Here is a 16,701-nt window from a genome sequence, read left to right as displayed (position 1 = left end):
GGCGTATGAAAACAGGAACTCGTCATCACTGATACAGTAGTTCTTGCCGCATGTGACAAATGGAATATTCTGCTGTACGCACTTTATCTAAAACCCCAGAAAAGGTAACAAATTGAGTTGTAGTTCCCAATGTTGTGAACAAGTTCAAAGAAAACAGGTCAAGTAGATATTAAAGGGTAATGTTCAGTTGAACCTGGACTAAAACTATGAAGGGATTTTCTTGGATTGCTCTTTATATTGAATATTGAACTGTTGGTCTTGTTTAATCTTAAAAGTCATAAATAGTCAAGACTTAAAGGAATGAATTTAAAAAGATCAGTGCCCATACATCTGTGAGGGGAACTAGTCTAGAAGCAATAAGTGGAGGAAAAGCGGCAAAGAATGCAGAAATAAACTTGAGCGGGCCAGCATGGCCAGATGGCCTGAGACGGCGGTTGAGAAAACTCCGGTCTTACCTGCTGATTTTGGAGTGAACTTGTCCCTGTTGGCAGCGCACACAGCCAGGAGCCGATAGCCCAGGTCCAAGTCAAAGCCCTGCTGCGCTGCTACGCGGCTAACCACCTGAAAACAACAACAGCATGCAGCACAGAGTCAGTATGGCCTGAGGTATGTTTTCTCTGAAGAAAAAGCTGAACGACACCAAGTCTAAACCTCTTTTATTTCTCAGAAAACTTCACTTTCTAAGCATTATGATAGCTTACACCTACATATAGGTCAACAGAAGAGAGCAGAGGTCAGCATACAGTGCTGAATAGGGACATTACTGCAGAAAGGTGTTTCTGCAGGCTGTTTCATTATATTTCCAGCTCACAAACAACATTTTAAGAGCAGATTTTGGGAAATTTGCATAAACTCAATATTTCCCTTTGTCTCTAGCAGGGAGTTCCTAAAAAGGCCAGCTGAATAACAGTGGGGGCAACTATGAGAAATTTCCTCACTTGTTCCAAGCCCACACAAACATTCTAATGTGCTTATTTTCCAAACAGAAAATGTTTACATTTTTGATTTACCATCTGCAGCGCCATTTGCTTTGACATCCACATACAGAGAGAGCATCACGGCCTCATGCACACGCCTCCTTTTACTCACTCCAGTGCAGCAGCTGATGGCAACAAGCTTTGTTTTCATGATAAATATTGCAGATCGCCATCATAATCTGCTCAGTTCTTTCGTTCCTTCTCCTAAAATTTCCACAATTGAATCTTGAAAATCCTGCAAACTAATGACAGACACTCGCAAAGCTGTACGACTGCATCCGTATCTACTCAATACAGATCTGTGCTGGGTAGTTAAATCCACCACATGACGACTTTTCCCACAATCTGACTGTTAAAGGACAACCTCATTACAAGTTTATCAGTTCCATATGAGTAAGTGGACAGCAAGATGAGGAAAAAAATACTGCCTCCAGTCCAGAGATGCCGACTGAGAGGAAACATTAAGGGGAAGCATCAACATGCCACAGGAGGCCGTGTAAATCACCCTTACATCCCACATGTTGCTTTGATTTGCTGTCATCATTATCAGCTCAAAAAGAGCCACTCAAATCGTTTAGACCTTTAGGACATACTAAGGTCTGTGTGGACCAACGGGCCCCACTAGATTCCCCTCGCTGCCTGGCTTTTCATAGCAGCGATCCCGCTGTCACACGCCAAACTTCAGTACAAGCCCTGAGGTAGCACTGCTGCTGGGACCGTATCATTATCTTCTGTAAGTATAGTCTGGATGTGACACCAAAACAGATTATGTATATCTGGCCTTTATTTATGGGAATCCCCCATTAAGAAGAAGAAATATAGAGTACAGGCTGCCTAATTAGAATCTAAACTTGCGAGGGACATTTAAATGGTATTTTTAGTGTAAGAAGTTACAGTTCTAATTTCAGGACTTTAATTGTACACAGTCAGAGGAGTTGTGGTGAACTGTCTACCATAAGGCAATCATCTAAGCAGGCACTGCAAGGCTTGAAGGCAGGGAATTGCTACTCAGCTGTACATGTTTCTGTAGTTTCAAGCTCGATGAAATGAATCTTTTTGTTAAATTTGCTTGTTTTTTCCCCTCTTAAATATTTTGGAGATTAATCAACTTGAAACAAGCTTAAAAAATCAATACTGCGTCATACATGAATGCTATATATTGTCATTAAAAATACGATTTTAGAGTTATAACATGATAGCTTAATTGATTTGGGGTTTTTTTTCAAGAAAAAGCAATTCAACATCCAACAGAAGCTCCAGTCATAATTAAACATAAAAAGCCTTATTAACTCTTACATTGAGATGAATTAAAAGACTAGTTTTGAGTACCCATCTCCTGTTTTGAATACTGTATTACCTTATTAAGTCGTTTATTTTTTTTTTTTAAAAGTCCTGTAATTTCCTGGGGTTTTTTTCCTCACTGCTACAGCAGCAAATTTCTACAAATGCTATCACCAGTGTTTAAGTGCAAGCATGCAGGCAAAACTGTAAAGTGTTTACCATTAAAGTCTGTGACCAGGTAATTTCACAATCACATCAGATTCTCTGTGCTTCCTCCCAGTGTGGTTCACACCAAGGTTTACACAACCTATAAACTAAAAGGAAAAGCTTTGAGATTTTCACGGCGGGAAACAAATTGAAGTGGCGAAATGGAGGAGAAGGCACCTGCTGCTGCACATTAAAGCAGGAACACAATCGCTTGAATGGAAGGACGTGTCACAGTAGTTTCGCTGAGGTCCACAAGCACAAACCTCTCGGGCTTCTTCACCTGCTGCAGCCGAGCTCGCTTGATGGGGATACAAATTACACCTAACAGGTGTGTCTGTTATGTAATGCTGGAGGCAGCATGTTAAAGCACAGTCAGGCCCACTGTGACAGGTGATTGACACACCCACTGTCTATTCACTGTTCTTTTGGCTGTTCTTTCTCTTGGTACTTGATTAGCTAAATTTGGAATCAGTGCATCAGCTCTGAGCATTAAAGGTTTTTGTAATAGTCAATGGTGAATGTTGGTTAAAACGTGGCATGGACAGCTATAATTATACTGGTTTTAATGGTGGCAAAATGTCATAAAAACAAAAACTTTCAAGTGAAATTTCACATAGCACAAATCTGCCTACGCATTTGCCTCGTATGGTTCATATATATATGTATATATAGCGTTAGCTCTGGTAGTTGTTCCTCACACATCTAAGCTAGCATAGATAAGTGCCGCATATTACAAAGTAAACAGGCTGTGTAAGCAGTGTGTTAAGTTTATCTTTCAAATTCTATATGTAATGCAAAACAAAACAAAAACAAATAAACACCACATATAGCTAAATGGACAATTTTTCAAGAGAAATTAGTCTACTATGTCAGTTTACCATTATCATATAGAGCTACACTTGCTAACTGGCTAAGGGTCATAGCAATAAACGACTATGTAGTTGTTCAAAAAATTAATTGCTAACTTCCAATTCAAGATTAAGCTATTATTCCCAGTGGAGCATTTTATTAAGTGAACATTAAACTCACTAGTATAAACAATATTCAGTCAGGGTTAAGAACTTAGCTCTTGACATATTGGCTGTGTCTGATTAAATTTAGTTGAAAATATACAAACCCTGACTACTTTGGGCTAAATGTTTTCTCCAGAAGCCTTAATTTCAGATGTCATAGGACAGTAATTATTCAATCAATCAAAAATCCATAGGCATTTGGTAAAGACACAGAGAAGATTGAGAGCTGATTGCTTTGTGGTTTGAGAATGTTTTTGACCTTGTGGATTTTATATCAAAGGCTGGAACTAAAGCAACAGAAAGGTGGCTAAATGGGAGCAGTTTCTACAAGGTTAAACACATTTTACATTTTCAGTGACCTCACGGATGATCACCAGGCTAAACATGAGTATTCTTGCATCCCCGAGGAGGTTATGGAAAGAGTGCAGCAGTTGTTCAAGCGGCTCATTCTTGAAACTCTGAACATGAGATTATGGAAGGTGCTCACGACTGGTGACTTACCGTTAGGCATCCCATCAGGCTTTGCTCGAAGGGGCGCTGGAAGGCTCTGGGGTCACCACACCAGTCCAGCAGCTCTGTGGCTGCTGTTTGGAAATTTGCTGGATTTTGTAGGTGCTATACAGAAGAGGAGAAAGATGGAAATCAATGTGATTCCAGTAATATTCAAATACTTTAAGAAAATGGGACAGATAACAGGTAACTGCTGTAAGTAATAAGCATTAAACAAAACAATAAAACAAATAAGATGTTATGCTTGAAATAGAAGCATGACAATAAAAAATTGTAATAAATTTGTGCTGTCCTCTATGTTCATTTAGTCATTAATAAAATGTATTATCTTATTAGAATTCAATAAAAGCATTTGCTCGTCTAAAATGTGTGCAGTTACATGTTTTCCCACCTGCTCTGAAAAAAAAATCTAACCAGCTTTTAATATTTAACTTTTAATTATGAGCTCTCGGAGTTGAGCAAATGAGAACAGCATTTTTATGACCAAATGTTCTGAAATTTTGCTTATGATGCTTTGGATTAATTATTTTAAATGGGTTCAAATATGACCGCTCTAGGCTGATAGTATGTCCCAGTTCCACTCAGCTACTATCTCAGGTTTCTGTTGCAATAAATCTTCCTTGTATGGCTGCATGAATCCACGAGGAAGCCCTATTTCAGTAGCCAACCCTTGGCTGTTCTCTGACTTTATCTGACAACAAACTCCTTGACCTACGGACACCCTTTTATGGCATTCGTTCCCCTCCTGCAGCCAGCACTAACCTGCATTGTCTGTATTGCTGTAGAGCAGCACAGAAAACTGAAAAAGGACCTCTCTGGGTCTCGGTATCAACCTTACTGTTGGTCATTTCTCCTCTAAAAGCTTTCGAACCACAATACAAATCACTTTATACATAGCAGAGCAGATGCACCACCACCACCACTCTGCTGTAATCTGTTGCCTTTGGAAAGATTATGCACACAAGCTTTTGTAGTGCACTTGTACAAAACAGGAACAAATGGACTCCCACTCCATGGCATCAAAGGTAAATAGAGCGGTTTGTCAGCTTAAAGTGAATGGCTGCCTTCCTAATACGTCTGCGTGCTTTGATTTCACTGTCAGAGAGAGAAGAAGAAGAGGAAGTGACAGGGGTACAGTCACTGCTGTGCAGTGCTTTTTTCTTGCTTGCTCTTTAGGGGGCAGCAGAGGTTAGGATTTGATAAGGCTGCTTTCATATCAATTTACAAAGCTGGTGTTTGACAAGCAGTGGATGAAACCAGTCTTGTTTATTTCATACTCTGTCCAAGACCGTTCCCCACTCTTGTGATATGTCTTTGTTGGGGGAGACTAAAAGGAGATGTGGTGGGGTAGCAGAGCATTCAAATTCTACTGGTGGATAAAAAGTCTCCTGGAGAAGCACACACATCCCCAGATGCTAAATTTAGATGAGTCTGGAAGCTAGACAACACACGCAATCAGTGCACCAAGGATGGAAAAAGGGAGAAAAGGGGGAGGGAGGGAGAATATGTAGAGGGAAGAAAAAAAAATACACACCACCACTTGGGCTTGAAGTGATTACTGTTCTTTGCACTCAGAACAATTGGTCCCACCAGTGTGGCTGTCACACGGAGAGCTTGGCACTACCACGCCACAGATGTTCCCCTTTCTCTGGCCAAAACCCACCAATCAAACCTAAACTAGTGGCCAAGAGACCCTCTCACACTCTCCTATCCCCGTCCCCTGGGTAAGAATGATCCTCCAACACGTACACTCTTGTTAATGCTCGGTTCAGTTCAAGGGAAACAAAGAGAGACGGCACTTGCAGAGTCCTGAGAACATAGCTTTTTTCTTCTGACACAACTGGATCTGGATATAACTTCATTTATGTATCAGAAGTGATCGGGCAAAGACTCTTTCCATTCAGAATCACAGTTCGTAGTTTGCTGCTGTTGTTGCTCTACATTCATCGACACCCCCAGAGCACTGAAAACACGTTAATGGAGACAATTAACACTGGAAAGAACACAGCGGCAGACAGAAACAGCTGCACAAGCAGTGTAGGAGCGGTGCAAAGAGGACAGTCCTCCAGTTTGTCTTGAAATATCGCCGCTAAGAATGTGAGGAAGTGTTCCTGCGGCGAGAGGATGGTTCATAGTTTCTGGCGAACCCCTGTATGTATCAGCGAAAGGAGAGTCTGACAGAAAACTGGCTTCCCCACCGTGAGAGGAAAATACTGTCTCTGAAATAGATACCAACATTATCAGGCAAGCCATCTTCCCCAAAGTGCTCGCAATGGTGCAGTTCTGAGATGCAGGAGGAAAACAAACAGGCTCTGAGAAAAAACGTGTTGGGGGAAAAATCAGATAACTGTTTTTATAAATCACTTTTTAAGCATACTTGTCTGTTTGGAGGTTAAACAGGCGAACATTTGTTTTTCTGTATCACTTTCGAATAAATACAGATATATATATTTATATTCTAGGGTTATACTGTACCAACATCTCAAGCATTTTGTCTTTGTAACCACAAGACCCGAAACAGGCAAATTCTCACATCTGGAAGCTGTTTTCTTAAATTCTCCTTAATAAATAATAACCAAAACAAATATTCAGTCTTGCTGAGCAAATTTCTGTCTGCCAACCTATTAATTAGTCCCTTATCTTTCCCATTAACTGCATAACCTGAAACCAAAACAAAGTCACTCATTTTAAAGTCAGATTTAGCGCAATGTGGCAAAAAGAAAAGAACGAAAGAAACAAAAAAATCCCCCAAGTGTTTGGTCGAGTTTGTTTAAAAATCATATTATTGCAATTTTACAACAAGACAGTAATTTAAAAATTACCACAGTAATGATTTTCTGATTTAACTTTCAACCCGTGATTCAATCAGGTTGACGGATTCCAATTTCCTCCACTTTATCATCGCGCTCAGCAGTAATTTATCATTTGAGCAACAAAATCAATTTGTTCCCCTGTCCGCTGCACTGGCTGGGAGTACTCAGAGAGACATGTCACATCTCCCAGAAAACAACAACACAATGGAGGAGGCTTCATTTATATTCCTGCTCCAAGTCGGTACTGCCTTCGAGATGCCAAATTTCAGCATGTGCACACTTTCAATTAAAGCAAACAGCTGGATTGGTTTACAATATTTCCTTAATTATTTTAATAGCTTGGATATTGGACAATGGGGAGCAGGGGGAGAAGATAGTGAGTTAATTGTTCTGATCTCCCCTGATGATCATCTTTGTGTGCGGGGAGGAGAATAGACGGTTGGCTGAATGGGCTCGCTGCTAGTCTAATTGGCAGGACATAAATGGTATTTATTATGCGGGCCTTCCAAACCCTGATTGTCTGCGGCACAAAGCTGCCTCTATTAGCAGGGTGCTGGCTCTTACTGGTTGGTTTGAAATGACCCAGCGCTTAACCATTTATTAGTTGGACTGAAGGCCTCCTTGTACGCCATGGATCTCTCTAATTGGCATGTTTACCCATGTGCTGCTTTCCTGGGTGCTAACATTGGGATGTATTTGTTTACATTTTTGACTTGAGGGGTCAATACATTTAACCCCACAGCATTTGGGATTGTGTAAACTACTCTCAGACAAACACAGGTTCCCTTTCAAGTTCTGTCAACTTCCTTTACAGACCAATTCACCTGCTATTAGTAATACAGCGCTTTAATAGAATCAATTTTCTCTCCTCTTACAAGTAAAGGAGGGGAAATTGAATTATTTAATAGCCTGCTGTGAAGAAGGTAACCAGACTGAAGACAGAGAGTGTTTACCTCTCCTTTTCTCTGTACCTTATTACTTAAGAACAAAAGGCCTGTTTCTACACATAGAGAAGCTTCGCTCTTTTTACTCCCCAAATGCTTGCCTTGTCTCTCTATCCGCCTCACCTTGCCTTATTTTTGGATAGCTGGGATAAAGCAGTTTACCACGTCCACATTTGCATTTAAGTGCAAGCCCCCATACAATGTCCCCCGAAGGCTTTCTGATGCACTTTTCAAGGAGGTGGACTTTGGCAGCACAGAGCCCAGAAACAAAATGGACCAGCAGTTAAGAGAAGAGATCAAAGGAAGATCCCTGTAGCCTGGGGTTACACAAGTATGCCTGCCTAATTCTGCCGAAGATTTGTCCTGCAGTAAATGGTGCTGAGAGGAGAACAAAAGGACACGCTGGGAGTCAGCAGCGGTGGAGGCAGAAAGCAGGGCGATGACGGGGGGAGGGAGGGGAGCCTCTGCTCTTTGACCCCAGTCGGTAACCTGAGTCACACCAGAGTCCTGATAATAGGAGCTGAACAGATTAGTCACTTAACTGTGGCCAAACAGGAAGATAGAGAGGCAGTCTCACCGTGGATGTGACTCACTACATGTGTGTACTTGGAAAGGTGAACAGGGCTGGTGAGGGTTTTTTTTCCCTGCTTGTGTTTTTCCACCGGTAGCAGCAAAAAGTCCAGTACCTTACTAACTTACTGAACATGCTTTAGCCTGAAGGCTTTAAATGAACTATAAAACTTCATAATCAGTGTTAATAAATGGCAAATTAAAAGAGCTACTTTACTGTTAACAGACCACAACATGATAATCAGGAGGCTTACTTATTGGCTAATAATTCTTTTGTAAACCATTTATGTAATTCATCTGTAAAACCGCAGCTAATGTTTATAATATACCATGCAGTGTGTTTATAAAGTTTTCACAGATGTGTATAACACTTGTTTTTAAAAGCATATAAACAGATGTGCTGTAAATCACATGAATGTGAACCTGCAGGCTGCTGCCTGTGTGCTGTTTCACCCACCATAGACTTTCATATTCACTAGCAGTTTTTTGGGTCTACGGAGTAAAAATGTTGGATTCCAATGCACCCCTTCCCTTTATTAACCCAGATTTAAAAAGACAGAAAAAAAGGGGCCCTGTCACAAAATCAAGGAATAGGCCACAGTATTGCACAGACGTGTATGTCTCTGACACACCAGACTGAATAAGAAGCTCTCAAACTGCAGGGGCATGGCACCGCTGTGATTTTTTTTTAGAGAAGTAAACAAACAAGAGTTTGCTGATGCTATTGTGTTGATCTTTATTTTGCTCACATTCAACTTGGATCCTTTTTTTACTGTTAGCAGTCAGTTAAAAATTGTGTGTGTGTGAGTGCAGGGTGAGATTTTCATTAGTGCGACAATTAAGAGTTTTACAACCGCTGGACTAAATGGTTGTAATCGAGGCCCTGGTAATGAGAACTGAGACATTTACAAAACGACTGGATGATTTACTAACCATTAATAAATATAGCACAAGCACACATATGTGCTAATGAAGTTACAGCCTACAGTATATAATTTAAAATCTGTCATTTTATATTTAAGAAAATAACAAATACATTAATAATGATGCTTAATTATTGGAAAAAGTTATTAAATATCAACTTGTGATGATGCTAATCGCTGTCGTTGTCATCATCACAGTTTATTTATTTCGTTTTTTAATTGAAATATAATATTAATGTCTGAGAGCCAACACCTTCAACACCTCCTCACCTGTTTGATACACTGCAGACGGTCATTGGTCTGCTGTATGTGTCTGTCCATCGACGGAATCGAGTTCATGTTGATTGTCCCTCTTTGGCCTCTACCTGCCAGCCATTAAACTGGAGACTTCTGTAACACAAACACAGACAAATGTTAAGGCTCACCTCTTCCAAGTGAAGCTGCCAATTCCATCACCACCAGGATATTGCTGTTATAGTGTGTTTGTGTGTGTGTGTGCTGGGTGCTGTGAGCTGAGCAGGGAGATATTGATTTGGCAGGTGACAAGCACCTCAGAGAGCCCAAAGGATGACATTCCTCTCAGCTCCTGTGACACCCTTAACAAGCCCTGGCGGTTGCCCCGAACGGTGCCATACACCTTTGGAAATGACACACTGGACGTAGACAGGATGTCTGACTGTGTTTAAAGCACCTTGGGGTGAAAATGAACAGAGGTAGAGGGACACACACACACACACACTGAGTCGTAGCACCTCAGTCTGTCAGCATTACCTCAGAAAGCTGCACGAAACCCTTCCATCCTGGCCTGTGAGAACATTAACTTGGCATGTGGTTCTCTGTTTACATTACTTAGCCATTATGTAATCTTTGGTTAACAATTATCTGTACCCTGGGCCCAGACTTGCTCTACATTTTACTCCCCTTTCTCCTCCCTTCTCGCTCCAGCTACATAAGAGTTCCTCTAACAAAACCCCTTACAGCGCACTATTGATTTTGGAGTAGCAGCTTATAGAAAACCTTCTTCTTTTAGCAGAGAGAATAATATTTTATGGAAGGCAAACAATGAGGCTGTGAGCTGACATGCTACATACTATTATCACGAGTTAAAAAGTATCACCGGCTACATTAAAGGTTATCAATTTCGCCTCTAGGGGGTTTGATTTAATGTTGCATTCAGTGTCAAATAAATATTACACAAGGCTGTCGGCCAGAACTCGTAGTGACCTGCAGCTTGAAGTGGAAGGTTTAGTGAATTAATAAGCGCGTTTATGGGTGGTGAAAAGTGTAACCTCCATCTTCTCCTCCGCCTCACTCCCCCTTTATCTCATCCTGTCTCAATCTTTCCTTCTCGCTACTGCAGGGGCATCTCGTCCTGCGGTGCATCATCTCTCACTCAAACGCTCTTTCAGACCCCTCCCTCTCCACGCCATCCTTCTCCATTACCATCACACAGTGAGAAATTTCGCCGTACAAAGTACCTGAGAGATGAGGGAGCGAGGGGAGGAAAAAAAAAAAAGGAGAGCGGGAGAGAGAGGAGGCAGCATGCTGCACCATACTGATAATGCTCACTTAGGGGTCTCTAGCTGGATTTAACGGCAGGGCCAGTAATCTACTCCACTAGACAGCTAAAGAGCTTTTATGCTACCTATTGGAGCTGCTCATGCCTGTACTTGAGAGGAGAGAAGGGCACACTAGTGCATTCCTCTCCATAAATTAGAAAGCTCATAAAGGGGGGGGGGGGGAGATGTCCGAGTATTTTTTCCACTCCTCTTTGCAGATGGAAAGTGTTTTGTTTGTTGACATGTCTGATGTCTCACAGACTTACTGAATCCTCAGATGAAACATTTGAAGTGGGCGTGGCTGAGTTCTGATAATGATTTGAGGAATTTAGCATAAAAAAAATGATTGGGCATGGGTTTAAGTGACTTTCAGATATCTATAGCTTAATCAAATAACGTTCACATTTTATAACATGTGGTCATGGATACTCCTGTCAAACAACAGCTTCCTTAGTGACACATGTTTTATACATCCATCAGGTGTTTGCTGCTATAATACTCCCCCCAGTCACCTCCTTCTGCCAGCTGATAGTGAGCTGATCCTTGGCAAGGGTGTCCCCAGACCACTGTGCTCCTCAGCCACCAGCAGGTGTCTCCCTGGCCCTTCAAAGGCCTGGCTTGTGGCACAAAGAAGGCGGAGCAGTGTTGCTTTAAGCCTTTACAAGCTCTACAAATCCTCAGCTGCTGCTTCCTAACAGGGCCCACTCAGCCCGGCACTGCCTGTCTGACCTTGTGGTTATTGATGAGCGAGTCGACCTGCTCCCTCCGACTCTCTCTCTTTCTCTTCCCTCCTGCCCTTCCCCTTGCTCTCGCTCTCTCACTCGAGCTCTCCCCCTGTCATCTCTCTTACCTCCAACAGTGAGTTAAAATGAGGGGAAAGAAAGGTTGGGCTGCCATTCACCTCCTCCGTTTTTTAACCGGTTAAACACACGGTGCAGGAATCGCTGTAAAGCCTACGTGTGCACACATTTACATGCATTTTCTTCCTAAGATAATGACTTTTTTTTTTTTAAATGGCATGGCAGTGTTGAGGTGTAATTTAATTTCCAGATATTCATTTGTTCTAATTAAACACTAGTCCTTTGTTATATCTTTGATGACTAACAAGAGCCAATTTACAGATTAAACCCATGATGCTATGGAGATATGACAACAGTGGCAATTATGAGCCCGCCTCTATTTACAAGCTCTCATCTATCTTACAGATGCTATCGCTTATTATTTTCTGTGTGCTGCTACCTTTACGTGATGTTATTTGCCTTGATTCAGATAGTAACTCCGGCAATCCTGCCTGACGCTTCTGAGCGTGTGAGGGGAAATCGCTGCAGATATGTGCCTTACTTGAGCTTAATTTACTGCAAATTGCACAGCAGGCGTTACACAACAAGTTGAGCTGTGGATTCCTGCACAACAAAAGACTCGTGGGTGTGGGGGGAGTCGGAGAGTGGGACGAGAGCAGGGAGACCCGCTTCCCTCTCCTATTCAAGGGGGAGCTAAAATATATGTATTGAGTGGGAGCTGTAATAAAACGAAACGGGTGAGGAGATGCAGGCTGGGAACAAATATGAAAGGCAGTGGAGTATGGCGGCAAGGCGATGGAGCACCACCGGAGGATTGGATGAAATTATCTCTTTATAATCAGGGGGCTTCTGCATGGCTGCCTCCTCCATTGCCCAGTGACAGATGAGGCCTACCTCTTCAGATGGGCTTTTCACAGTGCTATCAGCCCACCTCTAGGGTAAAACAATGTTTTTCTTCCCCCTGTAACACTACTTTAAAGCTTTGTTTTTGCACGGCACCCCGCGGAGAGAGGACCGTCTCCTGTCAGACGGGGTCCATGTTTGTCTCATTACGTGATCATGTTACGTAAGCGTACCTTGAAAAGGGCTGCGGATTTAATTTGATGACAAAACTGTGCCACAGGAAGGGCTGGAAGAGGGTGACGCTAAACAATGTTGAATGAAGACACTAAAGTGCAACATTATCTGCAGTAAGTAAGAGGGAATTGCTTTTTGAACTGTCACAATCGCACAGTTTGGAATCTAAACATTATTTCAGACACCCAAAAACCTTCAAAGAGAGTTTCTAGCTTGTTAATGTAACGTAGATGAGCTGCGCGTCTCCGCTCTGCAGGATAAAAACAGTCGGAGAGGGAGAAAAGTAGACAATGATTAGCTTTATCCCGCCATCACAGCAGAACAAATGGATCACGAACCCGCGCCGCTTTACAGTCTCTCAACTGAGCTGTTGAGGCGCAGGGAAGTGGTAAACAGATTTAATTTATTCATATAAATGGCTTGTGAACCAAAACAGTCAGGCCACTCTGGGAGCGAGCAGTCTTGTTAAAGGATATTTCCAGTTTATTACATTTCTTATTTCCGTAGTTTTGGCCATTGCTCGTGATAATATTGTGCTCTCCAAAGTAATTGCTGAGATCTGGAAGCACAGTGACAATGCAACTACAAAGTGTGATAGGGCAAGAAATAAGATGTCAGACAAGTCGACAGGCCATCAATTCAGAAAAGATATTTGAAGGTAATAAAGTGTGCATACCTATGATATGGATTAGAGCGTTTTACTTCACAGAGAAAACAGCACATATAATGCAAGAGCAGTGAATCAAAGCTGAACTGGCACATCAGTCACTAAACTATGATGGATGCTGATAACACACAGGCGGGGTAATAATTTTAGCTCATGTGGAAGTTTGCTTAAAATCTATACAATCGCCTGAGAGCGTTTCCTTCGTGCCCTCCTGACTCATGTACCACATTTGAATGGAGACATTTTTCTAAAGCGCATCTCCCGAGGCGCTCAAAGTATTCGTCGACATGAAAAGGTGAGAGAGTGAGTGCGGCTACAGGTGTAGAAAGACAGCAAACCACGCTGGCTACCATCCCGACCACACGCGCGCACACACACAAGCACACAGATCTTCTCACCTTCCCTTGAGTGCTGGGCCGGCATCATGATACCATAACAACACCCTCAGTCACTCGTAATGTGCTTTACAACAACACTACAGGCAGGGTGTTACACCTCCGCAGAGCAGTGTGAAACACCCCCCTCTCCTCGACACACACCAAAACACATGCACGCACACACACCTCGCTAATCGAAAGCTACTAAGCTAAGCACTGCTGACACTATTAAATCTGAACACGGTGGCCTCAGTGAAGAAATCAGCATCATTCTCATACCTTATGGGGACATGTCAAGACTCAAGGTGATCCAAGTCTCCATGAGTCATCTGTTGTAGGTGAATTAGGCAATAAAGGACTAATCTGCACCATCATTGACTAGGGGTCTGCTGTTTGCAGCACTTGCTTAAGGGTGATAAAGATGAGGGAGTAGGAGGAGAGAAGGAAGAAGAGGAGGAGGAGGAGGGGGAGGAAGCATCTCTTTACCCTCATGATTTTAATGAGCTTTGATTCCGAGATATGTCTTGTTTTCTTCCGACTGTCGGCTGAGGCCGGCGTGAAAGCTCTCCTTTAATTATCTCAACATTGTAGAGAAGACCGTTTTTGTTTTTTTCGCACTGAGGGATGGGCGTTCAGTTTAGAGAGGGCACCTCTAGGACTCCAGGTGTCTGCCTGGTAAGTGGCCAGGCAGGCAGCGAGGACAAAGCTGTGTTTGTTCGACGGAGGAAAAAGCAGAGAGGATGGAAATGTGTACGTAACAGTGCTTCTTCCATTGTTGCCTCACAGAATGTGCCATAATCCCCGGCAGGCTCCATCCAGAGCTGGCACGGAGGATAATATGAGCTGCCTCCTGCCTGTCCCACCTCCCTGCTCTACCTCCCCTCCCCTCAGCCCTTCTCCAGCACCTCCTCCTCCCTTCCCCCATGTCTCTGCTGCACACACACACATATGGACACGCAGCCACTCGAGTGCACACACACGCTCACACCTCCCCACATGGCTCCTTAACAGGCTTGGGAATGGATTTCTTTTATTTAATGTGGTTTGGTCTGTAGCTCCAGAGGCAACCGTGAGCGAGGGCGGGCTCGCACTTGTGCCACCCGCTCTCGTGCGTACACGCGCGCACACACTCAATCCAAAGGAGCCCTGCTGTGTTGGTCGCTGTTCACTGATCTCTCCCTCTTTCCCTCTGTCTTTCTCCATCTCCCATTCTCCCTCTAACTCACTCCACTCCCTCGCTCTGTCTTTCACGCAGATCCACATTCACTCTCTCCCTCCCTTTTTGCCCTCTCACTTTTTTTTTTTTCATGACAGCTCACATAAGCAAGCCTCCTGGATTCCTGCGGGAGCCCCACGTTCAGTACACAGAGATTGTTCAGCCATCAGGCACATCTGCAGCATGATTAGAAAAGCAAAGGGAGCATGGTATTGGAGGCAGGAGGCCGGGGTGGCAGAGACACCCCCCACCCACCCTTCATGGCCACCAGCAGAAGCAGAAGAAGAAAACAGAGGGTTGGGATCATAGAGGGGCCTTAGCAATATCTCCTCTCTAACCAAGTGTAACATTTCACCAAGTCTCAGAGGCTGATCTCTGACTACGATTAAAAAAAAAGGAGAGAGAGAGAGAGAAAGGACAAAGGCAAACGGGAGCCAGTCTCTCTTCACTGCCAAGCCACCATCCATCCGCTAGCCTGCCTCCCTCATGGAGCTGGCAAAAACTAGAGGAGAACCTGCAAACATGAGTAGCATCATTGTTTCTCCTTCTCCTTCTCTTGTTTGCTCTGCACTGCCTCTTCCAAAGAGCTACTCTTTTAATTTCCTTCCACCCTTACACTAATAGCAGACAAGGGGGAGGGTCAATTCCCCCATGGCGCTAGAGGCAGCACAGATGAGCCACATGACTGTGCGAGCCCCCACCAAATGCAGAGCAGCGCGAGGTGAAACGGCTAGGCAGCTAGCCCCGCTCTGTCTCCCTGTGCCTGTGGTGCTCCATCAGCCTCACTGCTCGCTGCCAAGCTCCTTTCTCCTTCACAATCCTCCTGGAATTTCGGAGGCATGTGACGATGATGATGATGGTGATGATGAAACCAGTGAGCCAAAGTGTAAACCTGCAGCCATTGTTGAGATATGAGGTAAATTCAGAGTCTCACAAAAGAGAGCCATCACTACCACCCCTTGGAACACTTTGTCTTAAAAATTGCCTTTGATTGCGAGCATAGAGGAAAAGTCAAAGAGGCATTTTATTTCCATTTCTGTGAGTGATATTGTTGCCACGAAGGTGCCGACACTGCCTCAGACAACTTCTGAGCCCCCCCACCTTCCTTTCTCAGTTTTTTTTCCTGCCAGTCTCCTGGTTTATTATGCATTCAGCTCATGTGTCCCTCCTGTGAGTGGCTGTTCATTTTCCACATACCATGCTTAATCCGGCCAGCTAAAACTTTGAAATAGCGGGAGCTGCAGACGCAGCCGCTACCCAAGAGGAGCCATTATGAGGTCTGGGAGAGAGAGACTGATAGCGCTGGGGGGAGGAGTGACAGGCGAGCTGCAAGATACATGGGAAGGAATTCAAAGAAGGCTGAGAGCAGAACAGGAGGGGTGTGCGTGTTTGTGTGTTCGCTGCTTTACAAGCATACACTGCGTGAGAGTAGCTGTGATAAGTTAGAGGCAGTTGTGGGTGTTTGTTAGCTGGCGTGTGTGTGTTTGAAGGAGTTGTTGGTGTGGGCAGGGGGATGGAGGACCTCCTTGTCTCCATTGTGCCAGTGACCTTTGGCCTTTTGTGACTTTGAGTGAATGGGAGGAGAGAAACAGAAAGAAACAGAGAGTGAGGGATTTTAAATAGTGCATGAGCTCAACCTGCCTAGACACTGATGGACAGCGGCAACATGAGCTTTCTCTGTTTCACCAAAGGAGTCTGTGAAGACATACCATCAAACTGCCAGACCTTATAATGACCTCGCTAACATCTCCATTTGGAAATTTCATC

The 16,701-nt window shown here is 43.5% G+C and overlaps 1 protein-coding gene across 5 annotated transcripts in view; it reads right to left on the bottom strand.

Moving 5' to 3' along the window:
• LOC113028331 (zinc finger MIZ domain-containing protein 1-like) overlaps nt 1–16,701 on the bottom strand; it is a 92,093-nt gene that overhangs the window by 10,448 nt on the left and 64,944 nt on the right. For all 5 annotated transcript variants that reach the window (XM_026178516.1, XM_026178515.1, XM_026178517.1 and 2 more), the window contains 3 exons: nt 9,509–9,628; nt 3,980–4,093; nt 456–561 (listed from right to left, as the gene is read on the bottom strand). In XM_026178516.1, the coding sequence (XP_026034301.1) occupies nt 456–561; nt 3,980–4,093; nt 9,509–9,577 (289 nt within the window). In that variant the 5' untranslated portion in view covers nt 9,578–9,628. The remainder of the gene's footprint in view (nt 1–455; nt 562–3,979; nt 4,094–9,508; nt 9,629–16,701) is intronic.

The sequence above is a fragment of the Astatotilapia calliptera genome, chromosome 8 (assembly GCF_900246225.1).
Source record: "Astatotilapia calliptera chromosome 8, fAstCal1.2, whole genome shotgun sequence".
Classification (NCBI taxonomy): domain Eukaryota; kingdom Metazoa; phylum Chordata; class Actinopteri; order Cichliformes; family Cichlidae; genus Astatotilapia; species Astatotilapia calliptera.
The sequence above is the reverse complement of the archived record's forward strand: the minus strand, read 5'-3'. Positions and strand labels throughout refer to the sequence as shown.